We start from the raw sequence: 20,343 nt of genomic DNA on the forward strand, positions 1-20,343 counted from the left end.
TTTTTTCTGAATTTTTGATTTCTTTTTTTTTTTTTTTGAAGATTTATTTATTCATGAGAGACAAAGACAGAGAGAGACGCAGAGACATAGGCAGAAGGAGAAGCAGGCTCCATGCAGGGAGCCCAATGAGGGAATCAATCCCGGGACTCAAGGATCACGTCCTGAGCCAAAGGCAGACCCTCAACCACTGAGCCACCCAGGTGTCCCTGAACTTTTGACTTCTAAAATATTCCTCTCCTCGTTGCCCAAAATGTGACTAATTCTTAATTATATTTTACATGAATATATACAGGCATGTTTTAACTAACATCTTTATAAACTATACTATGGAAGGAAATTAGCAAAAGATGATAAAACTATATTTTCTCATAGGCTTGAATTATAATAGATTAAATGATTTCACCCTCAGCCAAATTAACATATAAGGACATTTGGAGTGATGGAGCATGCACGTACTTGTTTGTTCAACAAATATTATTGAGTTAATATTATGTGCTAGGACTTTTTCTTGGTGCTGGAGATATTGGTGAGCAAAACGGATCATGTAGCTACTTTAATGAATCAGAGACAGAATACACAGATAAGCAATTTTTAGTGCTCTATAAATATAAGTAATCTACAGAAAACTTAACTACGGTAATAAGTAAAGGATACTCTGGTTTACGTTTTATGGGAGACTTAATCTGTGGGAGTAAAATTTAAACTGAGATCTCAATGAGATTGAAATCTGCTCGTCACAAATAAAACCAGGAGTAAAGAGCATTCCAGACTGCTGCAATTCCTCAGGTTGGAACAACATTGGTCGATTCAAGAAAAGCACAACAGCCAAAGAGCCTATATGTAGTAGGCTGGGAGAAGAATGGTCTGGATTGAGATCAAGGACATAAGCAAGAGCCAGATCATGAGCTCATACCAAAAGAAGTTACTGTTTAGGAGGAATAGGGCAGGTCACAGAAAAAGACTCGGGACTAGTGACCTCTAATAAACTAGAGATTATTTTGGAAAAGGTTAATTTCTAGCCTAAGTAGAGGATGACAAATGATTTAAAGTGAAAAGTGGAAACATCACCAGCTACAAAACATAATACTATCTACATTAAAGGAAAATATGTATGCTTAAAGAAGAAATAAGAACATTCTCAAACGCACCGGAAAGCACAATATCTAGGGAGTTAGAAGGAAAAGGTTTGGATTAGAGAATAAAATTATTTCATGGAGCAAGCCTGAGGAATACAAAATATCATAAAGTTTAGTAGACTTTGTTAAGTTGAAGGAAATTAGTCTCTGATTTGTTGTATGAAACTGGGGTTGGGATGCCTGGGTGGCTCAGTGGTTGAGCATCTGCCTTCAACTCAGTGCATGGTCCTGGGGTCTGGGGATTGAGTCCTCCTGCATCAAGCTCCCTGCAGGGAGCCTGCTTCTCCCTTTGCCTATGTCTCAGCCTCTCTGTCTCTCATGAATAAATAAATAAAATCTTTAAAAAAAGAAATTGGGGTATCCTATACATCTATAGATCTGAGTCTCCTTTAACCTCACCATCTCTATTATAAAAGGAATCCAGTGTCACTAACCAATGGCAGCAAAAGTGGAGTGATTGTTACACTGCCCACATGGACAAGGGCTCTCAGACTCCTGGAGAAATATTTATTTGAGTTATAAATATAAATCTAATTTGTCTTCCTGAAGCTATTATAAAAATAAGTCTTCAAGATAAACATCGTAGTTGTGAGTCTGGTATTCCATTAGAAGCACAGAATCTGAATCTGGGAAGAATCATTCAACTCATTTGCTAGCTAACAACCGCAAGAGCATGCCTGCTAAAAAACTTTGAAACTAAAGTGCCATGTGAAGAGGCAGTGATCAGAAACTCAGCCAGTCCTCAAGGCACCGAATTCTATCTGAAGCAATAAGTTCTTCTTCATACGAAGTAAGGTGATACCTATATCTTGGCATTCTCCAACCACTTGTGTAAATTCTATATAAATGGGCTGTGCAAATACATCAAGCTGTTCCCAGAAGGTACTTATCTTCAAGTGTATTTGAAGAGAGTCTACACATTCTAAATTTCTTTTCCAGATTAAAATGGGAAAGATGATTTAGAAGAGCATGCACACACACACACACACACACACACACACCTCCTATAATACTCCTCTACCATCTCCATTTGAGATCACATTTTCAAGCTCTGTTATATGAACCCTTAGATGTCTCAAAGGAAATTTTGTTTTGGGGACTGGAGGTAATAAGGCCAGCATATCTTCTTTTTCTCTCTTTCTAACCTTCTTGAGAAAGAAAGATACTTCTTAGTTTCTTCAAAAATTGCATATCTGATTAAGACTTCGTATTTCTAAAATAGAGATTCACTAATATTTACAAGTTTGAATTGCTTTCATCATAAATAATATTTAATACTCATCATAAGCAATAGGTGTCATTGTCATATCCAAATTGTCTACATAATCACTTCATACTCAGATCTTTCCCTATATAAACACTTTGATTCTGCTTTCCTAGTGGACAAACTATGAAAATTAATATTTCAAAATCTACTGAAATGATCAAAATTTTCCCCATGTTTATGTTAGTCTCCAAACACCAAAAGCCATCAAAGCATCAAAGTTCCTGAATAATAGTTTGAGGTGAACTTAAGGCAAGAAGTAAGGAAAGGAAAAATAATGAGCACGTGAGGTATAAAGTCTAAATGATGGCAGTATCAGAGTTCTCATCATATCCGTGGAGTTTAAAATTGAAATAAATATAAAAAAGTCATATTTCAATGATATATACTTTGAGATCAAGATTTATAAATAATAAAAGTACAAAATAAGCATTATTGCTAACTAATTTCGATGGTTTCTGTTTTCTTGTTCTCCTTTGATGAACAGCTATGTATTTTCAGCCAGTTATTCAGCTTCTTCCTCCAAGCATCTATTGATCCTAATAGTGAGCATGGGATCTAGACAAAACCATGGGTTGTAATGCTATCTATAAGGTGAGAGAAATGCTAACAACAAAATACCACCAGAGAGTACTTATGAGAACTACAAGTGATTTAAATTTCATATACTAAGGATGCTTTTCACAAGTCATTTGTTTTTGTGTTTGGGAGTAATATTTTACCATATTTTTAAAATAATTAGCTAATTATAAGCCTTCTAGAGTTTGAAATGTAGTGTAATTACAACTATGACCTAACAAACTGTTCATTTTTACCTTTCACTATTATCTCTAGGTTTATATAAACATAATACTGTTTTCTTCCATAAATGAAATATTAAAAATTTTACTTGTTTTGTTTTATAATATTATAGCTCAATCTTCTATATGTTATTTTTTTATTAATTTTTTTTATGATAGTCACACACGGAGAGAGAGAGAGAGAGAGAGAGAGAGAGAGAGAGAGAGAGAGAAGAGGCAGAGGGAGAAGCAGGCTCCATGCACCGGGAGCCCAACGTGGGATTCGATCCCGGGTCTCCAGGATCGCGCCCCGGGCCAAAGGCAGGCGCCAAACCGCTTCTATATGTTATTTAAATTGGTTTATTTATAGTTTAAATCATAGGTCTATGAAATAAGGGAAATGCTCATAAGTCATTAAAATGCTTTTGGAAGAAGCCTCCACAACACGTTTAAGATTTTTGAATTTCTCTTTTTTTTTAAAAAAAAAAAAAGATCTTATTTATTTATTTGAGAGAAAGAGTGCACACATGGGAGAGGAAGCATAAGCGGGCAATAGGACAGAGGAAGAGGGTGAAGCAGACTCTCCATTGAGCTGGAAGCCCCACATGGGATTACATCCCAGGACCCTAGGATCATGACCCAAGCTAAAGGCAGATGCTTAACTGACTGAGCTACCCAGGCACCCTTGAGTTTCTCTTCTAAGAACTATTTGAAATGTCCCTGCATCATTAGATGGATGGCTCTGAATCTATTTTTTTATCTTAAAATTACTGATACTACTACCTATGACTCGCTGGATATGAGTATTTATTGAGCTATTGTGTGCAAAGGTGTTCAGCTAACTGTAAAGTGCTATGTAAATGCTAGAAACTATACTAAAATATTTACATGGTTGATTGATAAGGAATGTCTAATCCAACTTCAGTGTAATATTCATATATAAGGAGAGAAAGAGAGAGAGAGAAGGAGGAGTAAGGAAATAGGGGAGGGAGGAATCAGCAAAAAAGAGAGGGAAAGAGAGAAAGAGAGGGAGAGACAGACAAGAGATTACTGCTTCTGCTTCTTTTCTTGTCAATAAAAACATTTTTCCAATCTTGCTTCCTTATGCATACTGAAAGGTACTACCTTTCCCCCACCACCTTCATTTAGTCCATATAAGAAGATTACTTCTTTCCTGATTTCTCCTTAAGGTGTATGTGACAGCTGCATAATTTCTTTATCAGCTGGGTAGTAATCTCTAACAATAGTCATAAAAGTTTCAATTCAAGCATCCAACAAGGAAGCCACCAGGTAGAAATTACAACATGGAAGTTCTTACACAGAGAAAAATCTGTTTCATTCTAGTTCTCAGAAGAAAATGGTTTTGTAGTGATAAATTACCCACCTGTGTATAATGAAGCAACTTTCATAGCATACCTCGATATTATTCAATTTAACTCAATATAGAATTGCTTCATGAAGCATTGGTATGCTCTATGTGGGTAAGCAATTTCCCTTCAAACTGGGTTCCTTACTCTTCTTCTCTACAACATAGGTTGTTACAGTAAAATAAAACATATTATGGCTAAACTGTCACCAGAAGACTGAACGATCAAGATATAAAAGCTGTATGATATTCTGAGATTAGTGGAAGCGCCAAACACTTGGTTATGAATGAAACTAAAGAGAAACTTAATAACTACTTGTTAAAAAATAAAAGAAACAGCACTTAAAGAATACTTTTTAGAGGTACCTGGGTGGCTCAGTAGGTTAAGAGTCTGCCTTCGGCTCAGAACAAGATCTCAGAGTGCTGGGATGGAGTCCTGTATCAGGCTTCCTGGTCAACAGAGAGCCTACTTTTCCCTCTCCTTCTGCCACGCTCCCTGCCTGCGCTCTCTCACTTTCATGCTCTCTCAAATAAATAAATCAAATCTTAAACAATGTAAGAATACTTTTTAACTGTTTTTCAAGTCTGGCATCTTTCATATCCTAAAAATAGAGGGAAAAATTGTATTTCATTCATTGCAATAGTTGCCTAGATTCTAATACTGTGTTGTAAATATCTCAAACATTTGTTAAAATGAGTAAGCAGAGAGTTAAGTTTCTGCTGTTGTAAATTCATTTTAAAAATTTAGCTTCTGACAAGTAGACATTATATTCATTCAAAATAAATAAAGTGTGTATTATATATCTTATTCATCAGATGAATGATTACTAAGATTTTTTTTCTTTTTTACCTAAAAATATCTGCTTTTGTAATAAAGTAAACAGATTTAAATTTATGGTAACAAAAATAAAACTCTAGAATTTATTATTTGGAAAATACTGGTTTTCTTTTCATTCCCTTCCCTCTACTTCCCTACTAAAATATACTAAAATTGTAATGGTATGGAAGCTATGCTTTCAAAATGTTGTATAGTAAATCATTTCTTTAAAAATCTTTATTACAATAGTAATGGGACACTTTTCCTTAATCATAGTGCCAATTATACATGGTATGTGGGAAAAAAACAGTGAAAACCATATATATTTTAACAGAAATTTATCTTGTTAGTTCTATCTTAAATTAATCATAACTGGCATCTCTGAAGATAGTTGAGAAGAACGAAAAGTTTTTAATCAATTGTTTATTCTGGTAGTAAGAGATTTTTACCTCCACCACTGCTTCCTCAACACAAAATGAATGTCTAAATGCTGGTTAACAAGAAAGCAGATACATTAACAAGCTGACATGTTAAAATGACCTATTTTGTTATGTTGGTTGTGTATACATAGAGTATCATTATTATTGGATGCCACCTGGACATGGTGGTTTTTATCTGGGTGCAATGGCATGACATCAAACCTGTCTCCTAACAATAGCCTGTAACCTATAAAACATGTGGGCTATCACAGCTATCCCCACTGTCCTGAGCTATTGTGACTAATCTAAAAGGCTTTCTTTTAACCAAATGTGCAGCATTTCCCAGAGGAACAGCATCATACTAGCCTGTTGCTTTGAATTTTATGTATTACCTGTCTTCATTATTAAATAATGTGCCCTTAAGGTTTCAATGGTTACACCAATTTCACTATCAAAAGGGAAAAGAAAGGATCCTTGCTAAATAGTAGCCACCATTGTTGATTTGTAACAAGAGCTATAGAAAAGTATAGTCTTGATCTAATTCAGGTCTTGTCTATGATTACTACTTTCATGGTATCTTCAACAGCTTGGAGAGAAGCAGTAATGTGTGAAAGCCAACTGTTCATTCTTTTTATAAATATAGAGGACTGTTTTTGGTTTTTTTTTGGTTTTGTGGTTTTTTGTTTTGTTTTGTTTTGTTTTGTTTTGTTTTGTTTTTGGTCATCTACATGATCTAATAATATCTGAATCTTTTTCCTCATGTCATCTATTATTCTCTAATGCAACAATAAAATCGGTGATTTAAAGTCATTTCAGTGTAGGGAAGGAAAAAAATGAAATCACTGTAAAATGCTATTTTGGTTTTACATAGTATTTGTATCCTTAATCAAAATAATGATTTCTATTATTTAACTCAATATACTTATCTCCTTTAACTTAATAGTAAACTAAAAGAAAAAAAAAAGTAAATGAATAATACCAAAGCGAGAGTATATCTGTCACTCACTATTCAATATCTTTAAGCCCTAGATGAATAGTGAGGACAGGAAATTTTATTGGGTTTATAGTCTAATTAAAAGCAACAGGCTTGCACTCTGAATAGCTTTTCAGCACTCTTCAACATTTTCTTAAATGCTGATCTAAGCTTAAGATGTTCATTAGTAACTCATTAAAGACTTAGTTACAGTCCAGTGGGTGAGTCCTGAATATAATGATAGAATGTGTGTACAAATGTGTAGGCTCATAATTAGAGAAACTGTCACATTTGGGGATTAAGAACACACAATGCAGTCTTTGAAAAACACTATGGAAAGTAAGTGACCCCAAGATGGTGTTGTATTTTAAATTTTGCTTACTATCCAGGTCATTTGTTTTTTTAGTTCTAATTCCAAACGGTATGTTTTAATGACCACATTCTCTCAGGATTAAATGTGTGAGGCTTTGTATTAGGGCCCTTCTATACATTATATTTGATCCTCATACTATAATAAAGTAGGCCTAATTAGCCCTTTAACAAATGTGGAAACTGTGAATGAAATTAGTTAAGGTCATGTACCTTGGAAGTAACAGAGTTGGAATTAGACTCTAAGGTCTGAAATCTTTCTTTTCATTCAATAGGGGCATGCAAATTAGGATTCTAAAAGCAGCTTACATTGGATGATATTGTAAATTTCAGTTTCTGGGCTTTACATAAATATTACTTCCTAATATGTTGACATGACATCTTCTTCCATTCATTGTTCCTTAAAGCTGCAGGAGCTGTTCAGGATCAACATTTATAAATTATGTATTATCTTTCTTTAGCATTCTCCTAATCTTTTCTTCTCAAATAGTAATATTTTAGATAAACCTAGTGTGCTTAAATAGAGCAAATTTGCTAGCATTATTGCCATGTAAAACCTCATGTTTTCTTCTCTTCTCATCTTTGCTGTTTTTTTTCTTTGTTTAAAGCAATGATATGAGTGGGTCCAGGGGGTGCCAGGCTGGCTCAGTTGGTAAAGCACTGACTCTTGATTTTGGGGTTGTGAGTTCGAGCCCCACATGGGTGTTGAGACTACATTAAAAAAATAAAGCTTTAAAAAAATACTTAAGCTGTGATATGAGTGGGCCCAAAGGTCACTATTATGCAATATGTAGATTTGATAGACATAATGAATTATAGAACTTTTTTGAGATGAAGTAAAAGAGGCATTAAGTAGTTTGCAGAACATATTAGAGAAAAAGTATCTATGGAAATAAAATGACTCAATATTTACAATATAATTTGAGTGAAGACACAAAAATATATAAATAAGAAGATTTCCAAAATTTGCAATGACAAGAATTCAGACTAAAACAAAATAGAATTATTTTTTGCCATGAGGATTTAGGTTTAATGTTCTTTATCACGTTCTTAGGGAAGAATAATTGAATACTATCAGAAGAATTCAACTAATTACCTTGATGTTTTGTATGTAAGTCACTACCATACAATTCACATATCAGAGTGAAATCTCAATCACTGTCAATTATTAGTTTTTGTCATAATAAAAACCTGATTTAATGAACTACTTCTAGCAATTAAATATGTAAGTAAAAGGGGAGGAGGCACAAGGCTAGTTAAATGGCATAAAATTTCAAAGCGAATGTGAAGCAGATGAGATTTAAGCTTCTCTTAGAATATGCAGCTGAAAGAATTCTTAAATCTAAATATATTCTAACAATATTCTCTGGTCTTTTCTTTTTTTCTTTTTTAAAAGATTTATTTATTTATTTTAAGAGAGAGAGAGCATGAGTCGGGGTTGGGAGAAGCAAAGGAGAGGGAGAATCAGGCTCTTCACTGAGCAGGGAACCCTATATAGGCACCATCCCAGCACCCTAGGATCATGTCCTGAGCCAAAGGCAGATGCTTAACCAACTGAACCACCCAGGCGCCCCCTCTCCAATATTTTCTAATAAGAAATATTTCTCTAGAGAACACTCAGAAATTTACTTAATTTTTTTTAATTATAACGAAATAACTATTTCTACACTTAAAGTGTACAAATGACCAGGGAGCACATGAAAAGAAGTTCAACATCATTACGCATTAAAGAAATGCAAATCAAAATCACAGTGAGACAGTACTTCATCTTCACTAGGATAGTAAAGTGAAAAAGACAGGCAATAACCACTGTGGGTGAGTATGTGGAGAAATAAGAAGCTTCACATTGCTGTTTGGAATGTGTAATTGTGAAATCACTCCGGAAAACAGTTCTTCAAAATGCTAAACATTATGTGACTCAGCAATTTCACTTCTATGTGTATACCCAAGAGAAGTAAAAACTTGTCCGTACAAAAACTTGTACATGAATTTTCATGACAGCATTATGCAGAATAGCCAAAAGTAGGAATAATCCAAATTTCTATCAACTGATAGAGACATGTAGCGTGTTCACACAAAAGAATATTATCTGGCAATAAAAAGGAATCAAGTACTATATTACATGTTTTGATGAGGATAGATTTTGAAAATACTTTGTTAAGTGAAATAATCAGGTAACAAAAGATCAAAAAGTGTATGATTCTATTGATACAAAGGTCTAGGATAGGCAAATCCATAGAAATATAAAGTAGATTAGTTGTTTCCAGGAACTGGAGATAGAGGAAATCAGGTGTGACCATTAAAAGGTATGTGGTTTCTTTTTGGAGGATAGATAATGATCTAAAATTGATTGTGTTGATGGTTGCACAACTATGCATACACTAATATCCCCTGAAACATATATACTTTAAATGAGTTAATGGTATGTTAAATATATCTTAATAAAACTGTAAAAAAAAAAACCCTCCATTTATAGATTTACAAATATATTAGTGCTTTAAATCCATTTTTTTTTAACTACATGGTATCTTTTATAAACATCTTCCTTTATCACAAGAGGACAAATCTTTCAGACTCCTTTTTAGGTATAGCTCTGAGGCTGAGTTCTAGTTAATGGAAATGACAACAAAGTAATGTGAACTATTCCCAAACACATCCATAAAAATTTTCCATTACAATCTCCACAATGCAAAAAAAAAAAAAAAAAAAAAAAAAAAAAAAAAAACAATCTCCACAATGCTCATTTTCTCCCTTCCTGAGGGCCTGAATGGCAACGACCTCAAAATGACTTGGAAGTCTTCATCCCATTAGACTAATTCTACATACAACTGTGAGAGCAAAAGAATGACATCCATCACTACTTCCCACCATATACAAATACCCTGACCAGAAACACCTACCTGTCTTGGAATGCTTGGTGAACAATGAAACATTCTGTGAAAGACAGTTTAATTCAGGAATATACTGTGACTGTAGCCTACTTCATAGTATCTGATACACTGCTCAAAAATGGATATTAAGGTAGATAATTCAAAGAGGTCTTCCTCTAGAAGTTTATAGTATATAATTTGAAGCACACACACACACACACACACACACACACAACTGATTTGATCCCTACTTGACAACTTCTATTCTTAGACATTTGATTTCCTAAGGTGTCATTCATATCGAATTGCAACACAAACATATAAATTGTAGTGCTATTACATGGGTCTCATTTTTATAGTGGAATAAATTTGCTTAATTTTGAGATTTTATTTCTAATTATTATTTTGTGTAATATATATTTTATGATCATTTGGGTAAGTGCTTTCCTATTATTCCTTTCATTTATACTAGCTTTTCTATTATTTAATATTCAATATATATATTTAGAGTAATTCTGTTGAATCTCTACATAAAAAAGCTTATATGGGTACTTTGAACGCAGTTGTGTAAAAAATCTATAAAAAGTAATTTAAGGAGATCCCTGGGTGGCTCAACAGTTTGGCACCCACCTTCAGCCCAGGGCATGATCCTGGAGTCCCGGGACTGAGTCCTACGTTGGGCTTCCTTCATGGAGCCTGCTTCTTCCTCTACCTGTGTCTCTGTCTCTGTCTCTGTCTCTGTCTGTGTGTGTGTGTGTGTGTGTGTGTGTGTGTGTCTCTCATGAATAAATAAATAAATTCTTTTTTAAAAAATAAATAAAAATAAAAATAATTTGGAAATATTTGTTAACATTGCTGTACTCAGTCCTATCATCCAGGAGCACAGTATATTGCACGTCTTCTTTTATAACCCCCAGTTATGTTTTAGACTTTTTTCTCATAAACTCTATATATTTCCTCCTAGGATATTTCCTAGGTAAGTCATATATTTCATTGCTGCTTTGACTCATTTCATATATGTATGTGTGAATCATATATCTGAACTCAAAAATATTTTCATTAATTCTGAGAAAGTTCATCTTTCATAAATAATATCTTAATATTTGAATATTTATTCTTATTTATGCTTTGTCATTATTATAGTAGCTAAAACTTGTGGAATTGTTTTAAACAACTGTATTAATAGCAAGCAAGTCTGCACTGACAGTTTAACATTTACTTAAGATAGTTATTAACAAACCTAAAAATAAGTATTTTCTTTTTTTTTTACTTTCTATTTCTCAAGTGATTTACTACTAGGGGTACAAAGATAAAGACAATTTTTATATACCGGTGTTTTACATTATAGTGCTATTGGTAATGGCAATATATTAATGACCTTCTCTGTTGAGCTATTAATATATGGTTAGGTAAACAATGGTTACTTTATATATTATACTTTTTTTAATTAAATAGAGTACCCAAATGTCTACATCTTAAGGTAAAGTCAAAATGAAGGACATATTTTATTTCTAACGTTATTCCATTTAAAAAGCATGTACACATACATGACTGCAAGAAAAATCTAATATGCATTAATGTTAATTATATAAATGGGTCATGGGAATCTTGGATTTTTGCTTTCTGACTTAAATTTGTATGAGAAGAGTTACTTTGAGAATAAAGTAGGTAACAATGGTAATGACAAATAAAGATATATGAAACTGTGTGCTTGTACTTTACCAGTAAGCCATAACCTTGACTTCAGGACATTCAAATCACCACAAACTATGTATAGATGAAATAAACACAGAAAGCTTATCAAATGTCATTGTGAGACCCTATTTTGCACAAAGACCTGTATCCAGTTCTTGTGTAAATACAACTAGAATATCTTTCTGGCAAATCCCTAAGTAGCCTAGCTTACTTGATCAAATCCATCATTTAAGACAGTTGTTTTTATTTTTTGATAGGAAAACAATTTTCTATTTTTAAAGGAACTAATTCTGCTATGATGATAATATAAAGGAAATATAGAAATAAAACAAAAATGTTATTATTGATAAAATGTAAGGTATTTGTTTTCATTTTACCAATTAAAAACTCAAAAAAAAGAGTAAAGAATAAATGAACCTGTTTTTCAACAGGGTCTTACTCTGAACTGTCAAAATCATAGTACAATATATTGTTTCTCATTTATATAACGAATCAATGAGACTATTTCAACTACTGCATTTCAATTTTTTGAGTGGTCATTAAAGAACCATTTAGTAATCAGAATGGAGGGAGTAACTGTATGAAAAACATATTATGACTGGCTGCTTATATGACATTCTATGTGTAAATAAGAACACTTATTCTTACATTGAGAATAAAAGTAAATAAAAAAGCAAAGAAGAGGAAAATAAATTATTAGATATTTATATGTTATGCAGTCCAATTGTTTTTTAATTCACTCAAGTGTATAACTATCCTATTGCAACCCTAGTCCATTCCAAGGCCATGAAATATAAAAAATAAGATATGGTCCTAAAAACTCCCAAATAATCAGACGTAAAATCTGAAAATAAGAAAATGCTATTTTGCTCTCACAGTATATACATGTTACTCATAAAGTATCAGTACAATAAAATTCACCTGTAACACATTTTGTAGTACAAAGACAAAAGAAAGTTCTTTTCCATTGCTAACCTGCGTACTGAGTGTGTAGGGAAGGTGTCTGAACATGTTCTAACAAAGGAAAGCTATCAGCCAAGCATATTTGTGGCTTATATTGTGATATTAGAGACTAGAGTTAACTTACAAAATATGTATTTTGAAATTCAGTACCAAGTGGATAATGCAAATGATGCTGGATGTGTTCGCAGTAGCCTAATATATCATGACCATGAAAAAGATTTTTTTTTGTATAACATATTTGACCATAAACATGGTGATATCACTGGGAGAATTACAAATTATCTGGAATGACAAACATAAACATTCCAAGGATGATTAATTTCTAAAAATAAAAAGTTAAGCAGAGCTTAGAAGTCAAGCGGACTTTTTCACAATCAATAAAATATGACTTCATAAAGAGACTTATATCGTAAGATGCTATATAGTGAAATGTATTTTTATATTTTCTCAAGCTTTACGTTTTATTAGAACTTAAAAATATGTGTATTATTTTAAATTACTGGTACATTAAATGGTATAATTGTAAAAATTAGATTTTAATAATAAAATGCAAATTATACAAAACCATATTAGACTAAATATATATGGATATGATCAAAGGTTTGCCCCTGCTAATTATAATTATTATTTAAATGCTTGAACATAATAAAAAGCAAGTTATCCTATAAAGTCCATAAATATATAAATACACATGCAACTTTCAAAAAATAGGCATGCAGAAAAAAAAGTATGCATATGGTGGTTATAGAAGAATTTTTTAAAACCCATTTTTTATGCAAAAGTACCATAAAATACATTGTTCCCCTTTACCCACAGTAAGTTCCAATTATCCTATTTTCTATCTCTTCAATTGTAACATAGTTCATAAGCACAATATAATTAAGAGTAGATATAGTTAAGTAGCTGAGCACCCCAACCACTTTCTCAACTCCCAATCCATTGTGGCTTGAGTACCAGATCTCCTAAACCACATATCACACTGGACATTGGTATCCCTTTATCACCATTCACAATGAGCCCAAGTGCCCAGGTTATTATTGGATTATTGTTCTCCAATTCCCTTCTTTTCTCTTGCTCCCAATCACACCAATAGAACAACAACAAAAAAAAATCCTTTATCTTCATGCAACACTACATTAGTTAACAGCAAAAAACTGGCCATCTGCTTTAGTGGTTTCTTTTTATTTCTGCCAGTTCTCCTTGCATTATAGATAAGGGTTTTACGGCTATACAGGAAGGGGGCACGGTCATGGAAAACAAAAAAAGGAGAAATACGGAGGTACACAGAGACATAAAATATGGACAGATAAACACAGAACCAGAGACATTTTCAAATCCAAGAATTGTGTTTATATACATAACAGTGTGGATGTACTGATTAAGTTTGTTTTCCTATATCAAATAGTGACCAGTCTTTCTAGGACAATATGGAGATTATTCAACTGATGTAAACATTATTTAGAATTAATTCTTTAGCTGAGTTTCTAATTTTATCTATGTGAGAATAATGAAAAAAATTTATCCCTGACCATGATATATTAGCAGTTATATACTACTACCACGGACAACTACATATCTGCCTAATTGATAATTATATACTATATTATTATATATAGAAAATTGTGTACTAAGCCTTCTTACATACCAGCTTGATAATAATTTTGAATAGTAACTAGTATCGAGAATTTATTGGAAAAACTTAAATGTTGAAGTTCAAGTAGAAAAAAAACTTATTTCAATTCTCACAGTAAGAATCCAGATAATTAGGTATTTTCCTCATCTAATGTTCAGAGTGTTAGCTCCATTTCTAGGTCATTAGGGATAGACAAATATAAGGAAGATCTACCAAATGCCAAACTCCATGATAAAAGCTACACATATATTTTATTCTATCTACCTCTTCAAATAATTCTGCATGGAATAAATGGTCGTTCTTGCAGATAAAAAGTGGGCTTACAAAATCTTAAGTGACTTTAGCTTTATTGAAGGAACAATTAAAGTATTTTATTTACTAGCATATCTTTAGCATCTAGCACAGTTTTCTGGCTCACATTGGGTGATAATGGTTATTTGTTAACTAGCTTATTACCAAGTAACATGGTTACAGAGCTAGTTAGGTAGCAGAGCTGAAATTTTATCTCAGGAATGTAAGACTTCAACGCCTCATCTGTCTGGGCTCAGAAGATGGAAGAAACAAGTGATCTGCATTTCTGTTTCATCTTCTCTCAAATGGCCAGAAGATTTAAGATGGGATTCTCTGCAGGCAAGAATGGCCTTGATAGTGATTGATTACCTACTGGGAGTAAGACCAGAGCTCAAGAAGCCAGGTCCTCCATTTAAATCTCTTCTGGATCTCAATACTAGTTGTGTAACTTCAGTCAAGATCCTTTACCACTCGGCACCACAATGTTTTTACTGTAAAAACTGGTAATGATAATAATAGTAAGTAATATTAAAACCATAAGAATGTTATAAGGATCAATTGTACCAATACATCTAAAGTCTATGGCTATAAAATCAGTAGTCATCATTGTTATTTGCTCTGGAGAAAAGAGCAAGCCATTGCCAGATAAGTTAATTCCCTATGGTCAGGAGTGCAAATGAAGTTGGACATCTCAACAAGAGTAGGCAAGGAGACACTACCAGGGGATGTTTCAGAAACAAGAGTATGTCCTCCTGTAGCTGTGATATCATCTTAATTCAACTGTCTATAAAGTTTCAAGTTACGTGGTATTCCTTTACGACAAGGTTGTAAGGGACTCTAATAAAAAAGTCTGTCCTCTACGATCAGCACTGATCAGAGGTACATGCATTCCTTTATGTATGAGCAAGCTGAGTCTCAAAAGGCTGTTTATATGAAGTCCTCTATTTACAAGTCAGAAGTGGTGACACAAAGGCAGTGGAGAAGGCCTTCGATAGAAGGAAGACAAAACAGACTTGCATTTTCTCTGGTGTGAAGTTTTAAAATTCCTAATTCAAAGTAATAAGGATAAGGTTTATATATAGAAAGCTTCTATATTGTGTAGCATAACATGGTTCAAAGTAGAGATACGATAAAGTAGCTCACATACAACAGCAAGGATTAGTTTAGCCCAAAATATATTTTTTTTTATGCCAGGCCAATTTTCTATTTGCTTTATTAGGAATTTTTAAATACTTCTCAGAATTACTTAAAGGGGGGAGTGGTGTTCAATACGATCCAAACATAAGTCCCATGATCTATGGCTCTGCCATGTTCTGCCAACTGAAATACACAGTAGGTGTTAGTTTTTAGAGACCAGAAATTTCACCTCTGAAAAGGGAATCTCTTACAATGTCTGTTCTTGCAATTTTAACCTATGTTCCCCTAGCAAGCATAATTTTAGATTGACTTTTTAAGCATGAATTGTGTGTATGTATGTGTGTAGAGACAGAAAAAGCAATTCTTTTTTTTTGATTATTAATAACAAATCAAACGGCTCTCATGGTTAGCTAATTTCTGGTTGTTATATATTTATTAAAACAAACTAGAGGGGCAGATAGCATGATTAAGAAAATCAACATGTTCAAACACTGAATATTTGTCATGCACTGTACTAGATTCTCTTTGTATGCTACTTATTTAATCCTCAAAATAACTCTATGAGTGAGGCATCTTTATACTGTGAAAAACCTATTTAGAATAATTGTTAGATACACAGATAATTAGAAAAAAAATTGTTTAAAGGGACGTAATTATTTTATTGTCTCATACCACAAAATTTTATATGTGCCTAAGAATGTGAAAGTGAGTGCTCCATCACTCTATAAATTAAGGAAACATTTTGAATTTTTTTTTTTTACAAATATACATCACTTAAAACTAGATGCTTAAAGTTTTACTTTCATTTCTTTAAAAAGGCACTACCATATATTGTTTAAAAAGTATTAAATCAGGGAAGCTTTAGCAGAAAACATCAAAAGACACGGAAGATACTTTATTCAGTTTTTACAATGACAGCAGAATGTAATTCATGTTGAAACAAGCATATGGGCCAAATATGGAACTGTATCACTGAAAAATGACAATATATTTTTTGTAGTCCATTAAAAACCAACGTAAGCCATATAGGCTAAAAATTGATTTCAGGTACTTGCTACAGTACGATATTCTGAGACCTCTGAGCAGTGGCAAATACAGCTGTGTCTCTTTCTCTGCTAGAGTATTATTAATGTATGAGGTGGTTACTACATTATACCATTTTCATATTAATGCAAAACCAATGACAGTTAGTAGAAAACTTTAAAGAGTCAGTAAGGAATATAAATGTAGACTTTGCCAATTTTTAGAAAGATTCAGTGAATATTACACTAAGTTGTACAGAATTTATTTATTAAATAATTATCTTTTATAAAATTTGCAAAGATATAGTATTTAACTATTGTACTTGTGTTGTAAATACCAAAATGTCTAAATGAACAAAGTATGCTTTTTTATGAGTTGATTAGCATGTTTCAGTAAAATTTCCTTTCACCATATGTTCATATAATTGGCATTTTTTTCATTAAAAGGTATATGAAAAAAATAATTTTCATTTAAATGAGACGTTTAGCTTGCATTCTGTGTATTAAAGATTGAAGAGTAGCCAACACTGAGAAATAAATAGGAACTTGGTTTGGGAAAGCAGATTTTTGGTTTTTTTCTGTCTTTCAAATAGATATGCTTATTAAATTAAAAAGTATTTTAATTACAAAAAAATGAAAGCCAAAAAATTCAGAATAAATGGTATAGTTAATAATTTAGATGATTTTCCATATGTGTGGTAAAAGCCAATAATAAAACATGCAAGAGTTATTAAAAATAACAAAAATATTTGGTTATACATATATTTCAAGAGCTACTTTCAGAAATCAAATTCAAAGTTGTATTTCTTGCAGCTCATGGCACATATCATGGCCTGTAAAATTTAACTTCTATTAATATATCATAGGCAAAAGCTGCTAAATCACTGAGCAAAGATTTAGAAGAAAGGATCTAGAGCAAATAGAGACAACATTAAGTTCACACAAAAATCTAATTGAAGGCCTTACCTTGAATGACTGGTGCTACAAGCATCATGAAGACTAGTAGCTGTGATGGCCACATGGCTGTGTACTCGGGTGTGAGAGTGCCTCAAAAGCGAGTGTTCCCAATGTGAAATGAAATGTGTCTTGCTGGTTCCTCTTCTGTACTCCACGATCGATGATTAAAAAAAAAAAAAAAAAAAAAAAAAATCCCTCAAACAAAAAATTTCTCAAAAATAAAACACCAGTATCCCAAATTTGAATCCTGCAAACAAGGAGAAAAGAATGGGTTACCAAATACACGTTTTTTCATATTAATTCTTTGAAGATTTATTTGCTGACTAGTATACCCTGTATACCTCCCTCCCTTCTTCACTGTAACTTACACAGGCATCATATATAAAAATGAGTAACGCTAGAGGATAAAATTTATGCATGCATCACCATAGGGTTTATTTCCCAATCTCCAAATGGACTGAAATAAATAATTCAGCTACCCTGGAAAAATTAATATAAATATGGAATATCAATTTGTATAATAACAAATTAGTATTTAATTTTTATACTTTGTTAATGTGTATAAATAGACTTGGGACTTACTTTGTCCAAACATTTTCAACAAATGTAATTTTTACTAACATTAGTATAGTAAAAAGAAAGAAATACATTCATTACCATTACTATAAGTTTAAAACAAACAAACAAAAATTAAATGTTATGAGTCTTACTTTCATTCCAGGCCTGAAATTCAATTCAAAGATTATTCCCCATTTTAACTATATTATTTTTCAAAGCATCTTTGTGAGGATCGATGAAGAGCCTAAATTTATGCTAATTAATTATGCTCAAACATAGGTAATTCATTCAAAAGAGGTTTATTGAGTGCCCAGTGAAATATAAAGCACTGAACTAGGAACATGGGATAGAACATTGAATAAAACAAGCAAACTACTCTACAGGATCTTACAATTAAGATGAGTAATATTGCTTAAAAGTTTTAAATATGTATGGAAGACATTAAAAAACTTTAAGCAGTAAGACAGTTATTTTACTGAACTGAACAGATTTTGCTGCCTTCTCTTAAAGACTACACAGATTTATCTTAAGAAGCAAAAATACTGAAGGAGCATGACCCAAATTTTGAGGATGTCTTTCATAGTCAACACCTTTAAAACAATGAATCGGTACAAACTGGGTTGTTCTCCTTTTCCTCTCCTTCTCTCTGTCTCTCTTTCCTTGTCCATCTCACTCTCTCTCTTTCTCTCTTCTAGTGATTGATATAACTTAAAACAATTTCATATTTTGAGTATAGATATTATAAATGTCTGGAAAAGCTTATACAAAACAGTGATAGTTTACTGAAGACTATTATTAATAAGCCTCATTCTCACAAAATAAATTCCAAAAATTTCTTAAATAGTTGCCTTAGTTATAAGGCAAAATTACACAAATTTATGTGAATTTCTGGCATTATTATTTACAGCGTGGTAATTAAGAACACAGATTCTGGAGCAAGGCCACCCAACCTCAATTCCTAGCTCTACCAATACTATGACCTTGGACAAGTCATTTAAGCCCTCAGTGCCTCATTTCCCTATGCTAATGGAGTAATATTATTTGATATTTATGTCATTAAATGAGCTAAAATTTGGAATCTTGAATTCTGTAAAATACAGAAAAATACGTACTGCCCTGAATAGTGTCTAGCGCTTAACTGTTATGTCTTAATGGTTATTATACATCTCATTAATTCTTCATTTTAACGTATTGATCCTTTTAACATGTATAAGAAGCAAGATCATTCAATAATTTAGCTGAAATGTATTTATTGAGTCATTATTGTATAGACAGGCTCCGAAAACACTAAATCTGAACACAACAGATTAAAAAAAATTAATATCACTGACACACTGTAAGAAAATGAAGCTTAAAATAGACAATCTCATAATTTTCACTTTTACAAATAGGAAAAGCATTGATGAGAAAAAAAGTGGTTGAGATAAAAAAAAACTATGTGAAAAGGAATAGTGAAACATTTTCATTTTTTTCTTATTCACATTCTGACTTACAAGAAATTATTCACAACTTCTCAATTGCCATAAATAACTTTTTCCAAAATTAAATTTTGAAAAAATTGTTAATTTATAATTTCATTAAAACTCGTAATAATTAATGGACATTTAAAGAAGAACACTAAAATTGATTGACACATCAACAAGTATACAATGTCTCCTTACTCTCAACATTCAGTTACTGTGTTTCTCCACTGAGTAGAGGTCAAAAATTGGCGTTAGATGTGTGTAGGCATATAGACATACACTAACACATATATAAATATATAGAGAAATACTTTGCCACTGGAAATAACTGTGGGTAGCTACTAGGTGAATTATTTATTCATTAATTGAAAAAATATACACTAAATATTAACCAAAGTAGATACCGAGCATGCAGATTAAGTAGAACAATTTTTTTCACAACTCACACTGTAGTGGTTAAAACAGAACATAGGAAGTGAAATCACAAGATAAAGAAGAGAAGAATAAACATGATTCTATTACCTATCATATGCCAAGCAATGTCCTGTATATTATACAATTATCTGATTTAATTCTCCATACAAATCTATAAAGTAGATAATACCATCTCATGTTTACTGAGGAGGAAAAT

At 32.4% G+C, this 20,343-nt stretch overlaps 1 protein-coding gene across 8 annotated transcripts in view; it reads right to left on the reverse strand.

Moving 5' to 3' along the window:
* The window catches only part of ADGRL3 (adhesion G protein-coupled receptor L3), a 518,213-nt gene extending 500,356 nt beyond the window's left edge, over positions 1-17,857 (reverse strand). For 5 of the 8 annotated variants that reach the window (XM_055340466.1, XM_055340441.1, XM_055340425.1 and 2 more), the window contains exon 1: positions 17,701-17,857. In XM_055340466.1, coding sequence (XP_055196441.1) covers positions 17,701-17,755 — 55 coding nt within the window. In that variant the 5' untranslated portion in view covers positions 17,756-17,857. The remainder of the gene's footprint in view (positions 1-17,700) is intronic. The other 3 variants (XM_055340456.1, XM_055340449.1, XM_055340432.1) reach the window with 1 other exon arrangement.
* Between the last annotated feature and the right edge of the window lie 2,486 nt (positions 17,858-20,343).

The sequence above is a fragment of the Nyctereutes procyonoides genome, unplaced genomic scaffold (genome assembly GCF_905146905.1).
Source record: "Nyctereutes procyonoides isolate TBG_1078 unplaced genomic scaffold, NYPRO_anot_genome, whole genome shotgun sequence".
Lineage (NCBI taxonomy): Eukaryota > Metazoa > Chordata > Mammalia > Carnivora > Canidae > Nyctereutes > Nyctereutes procyonoides.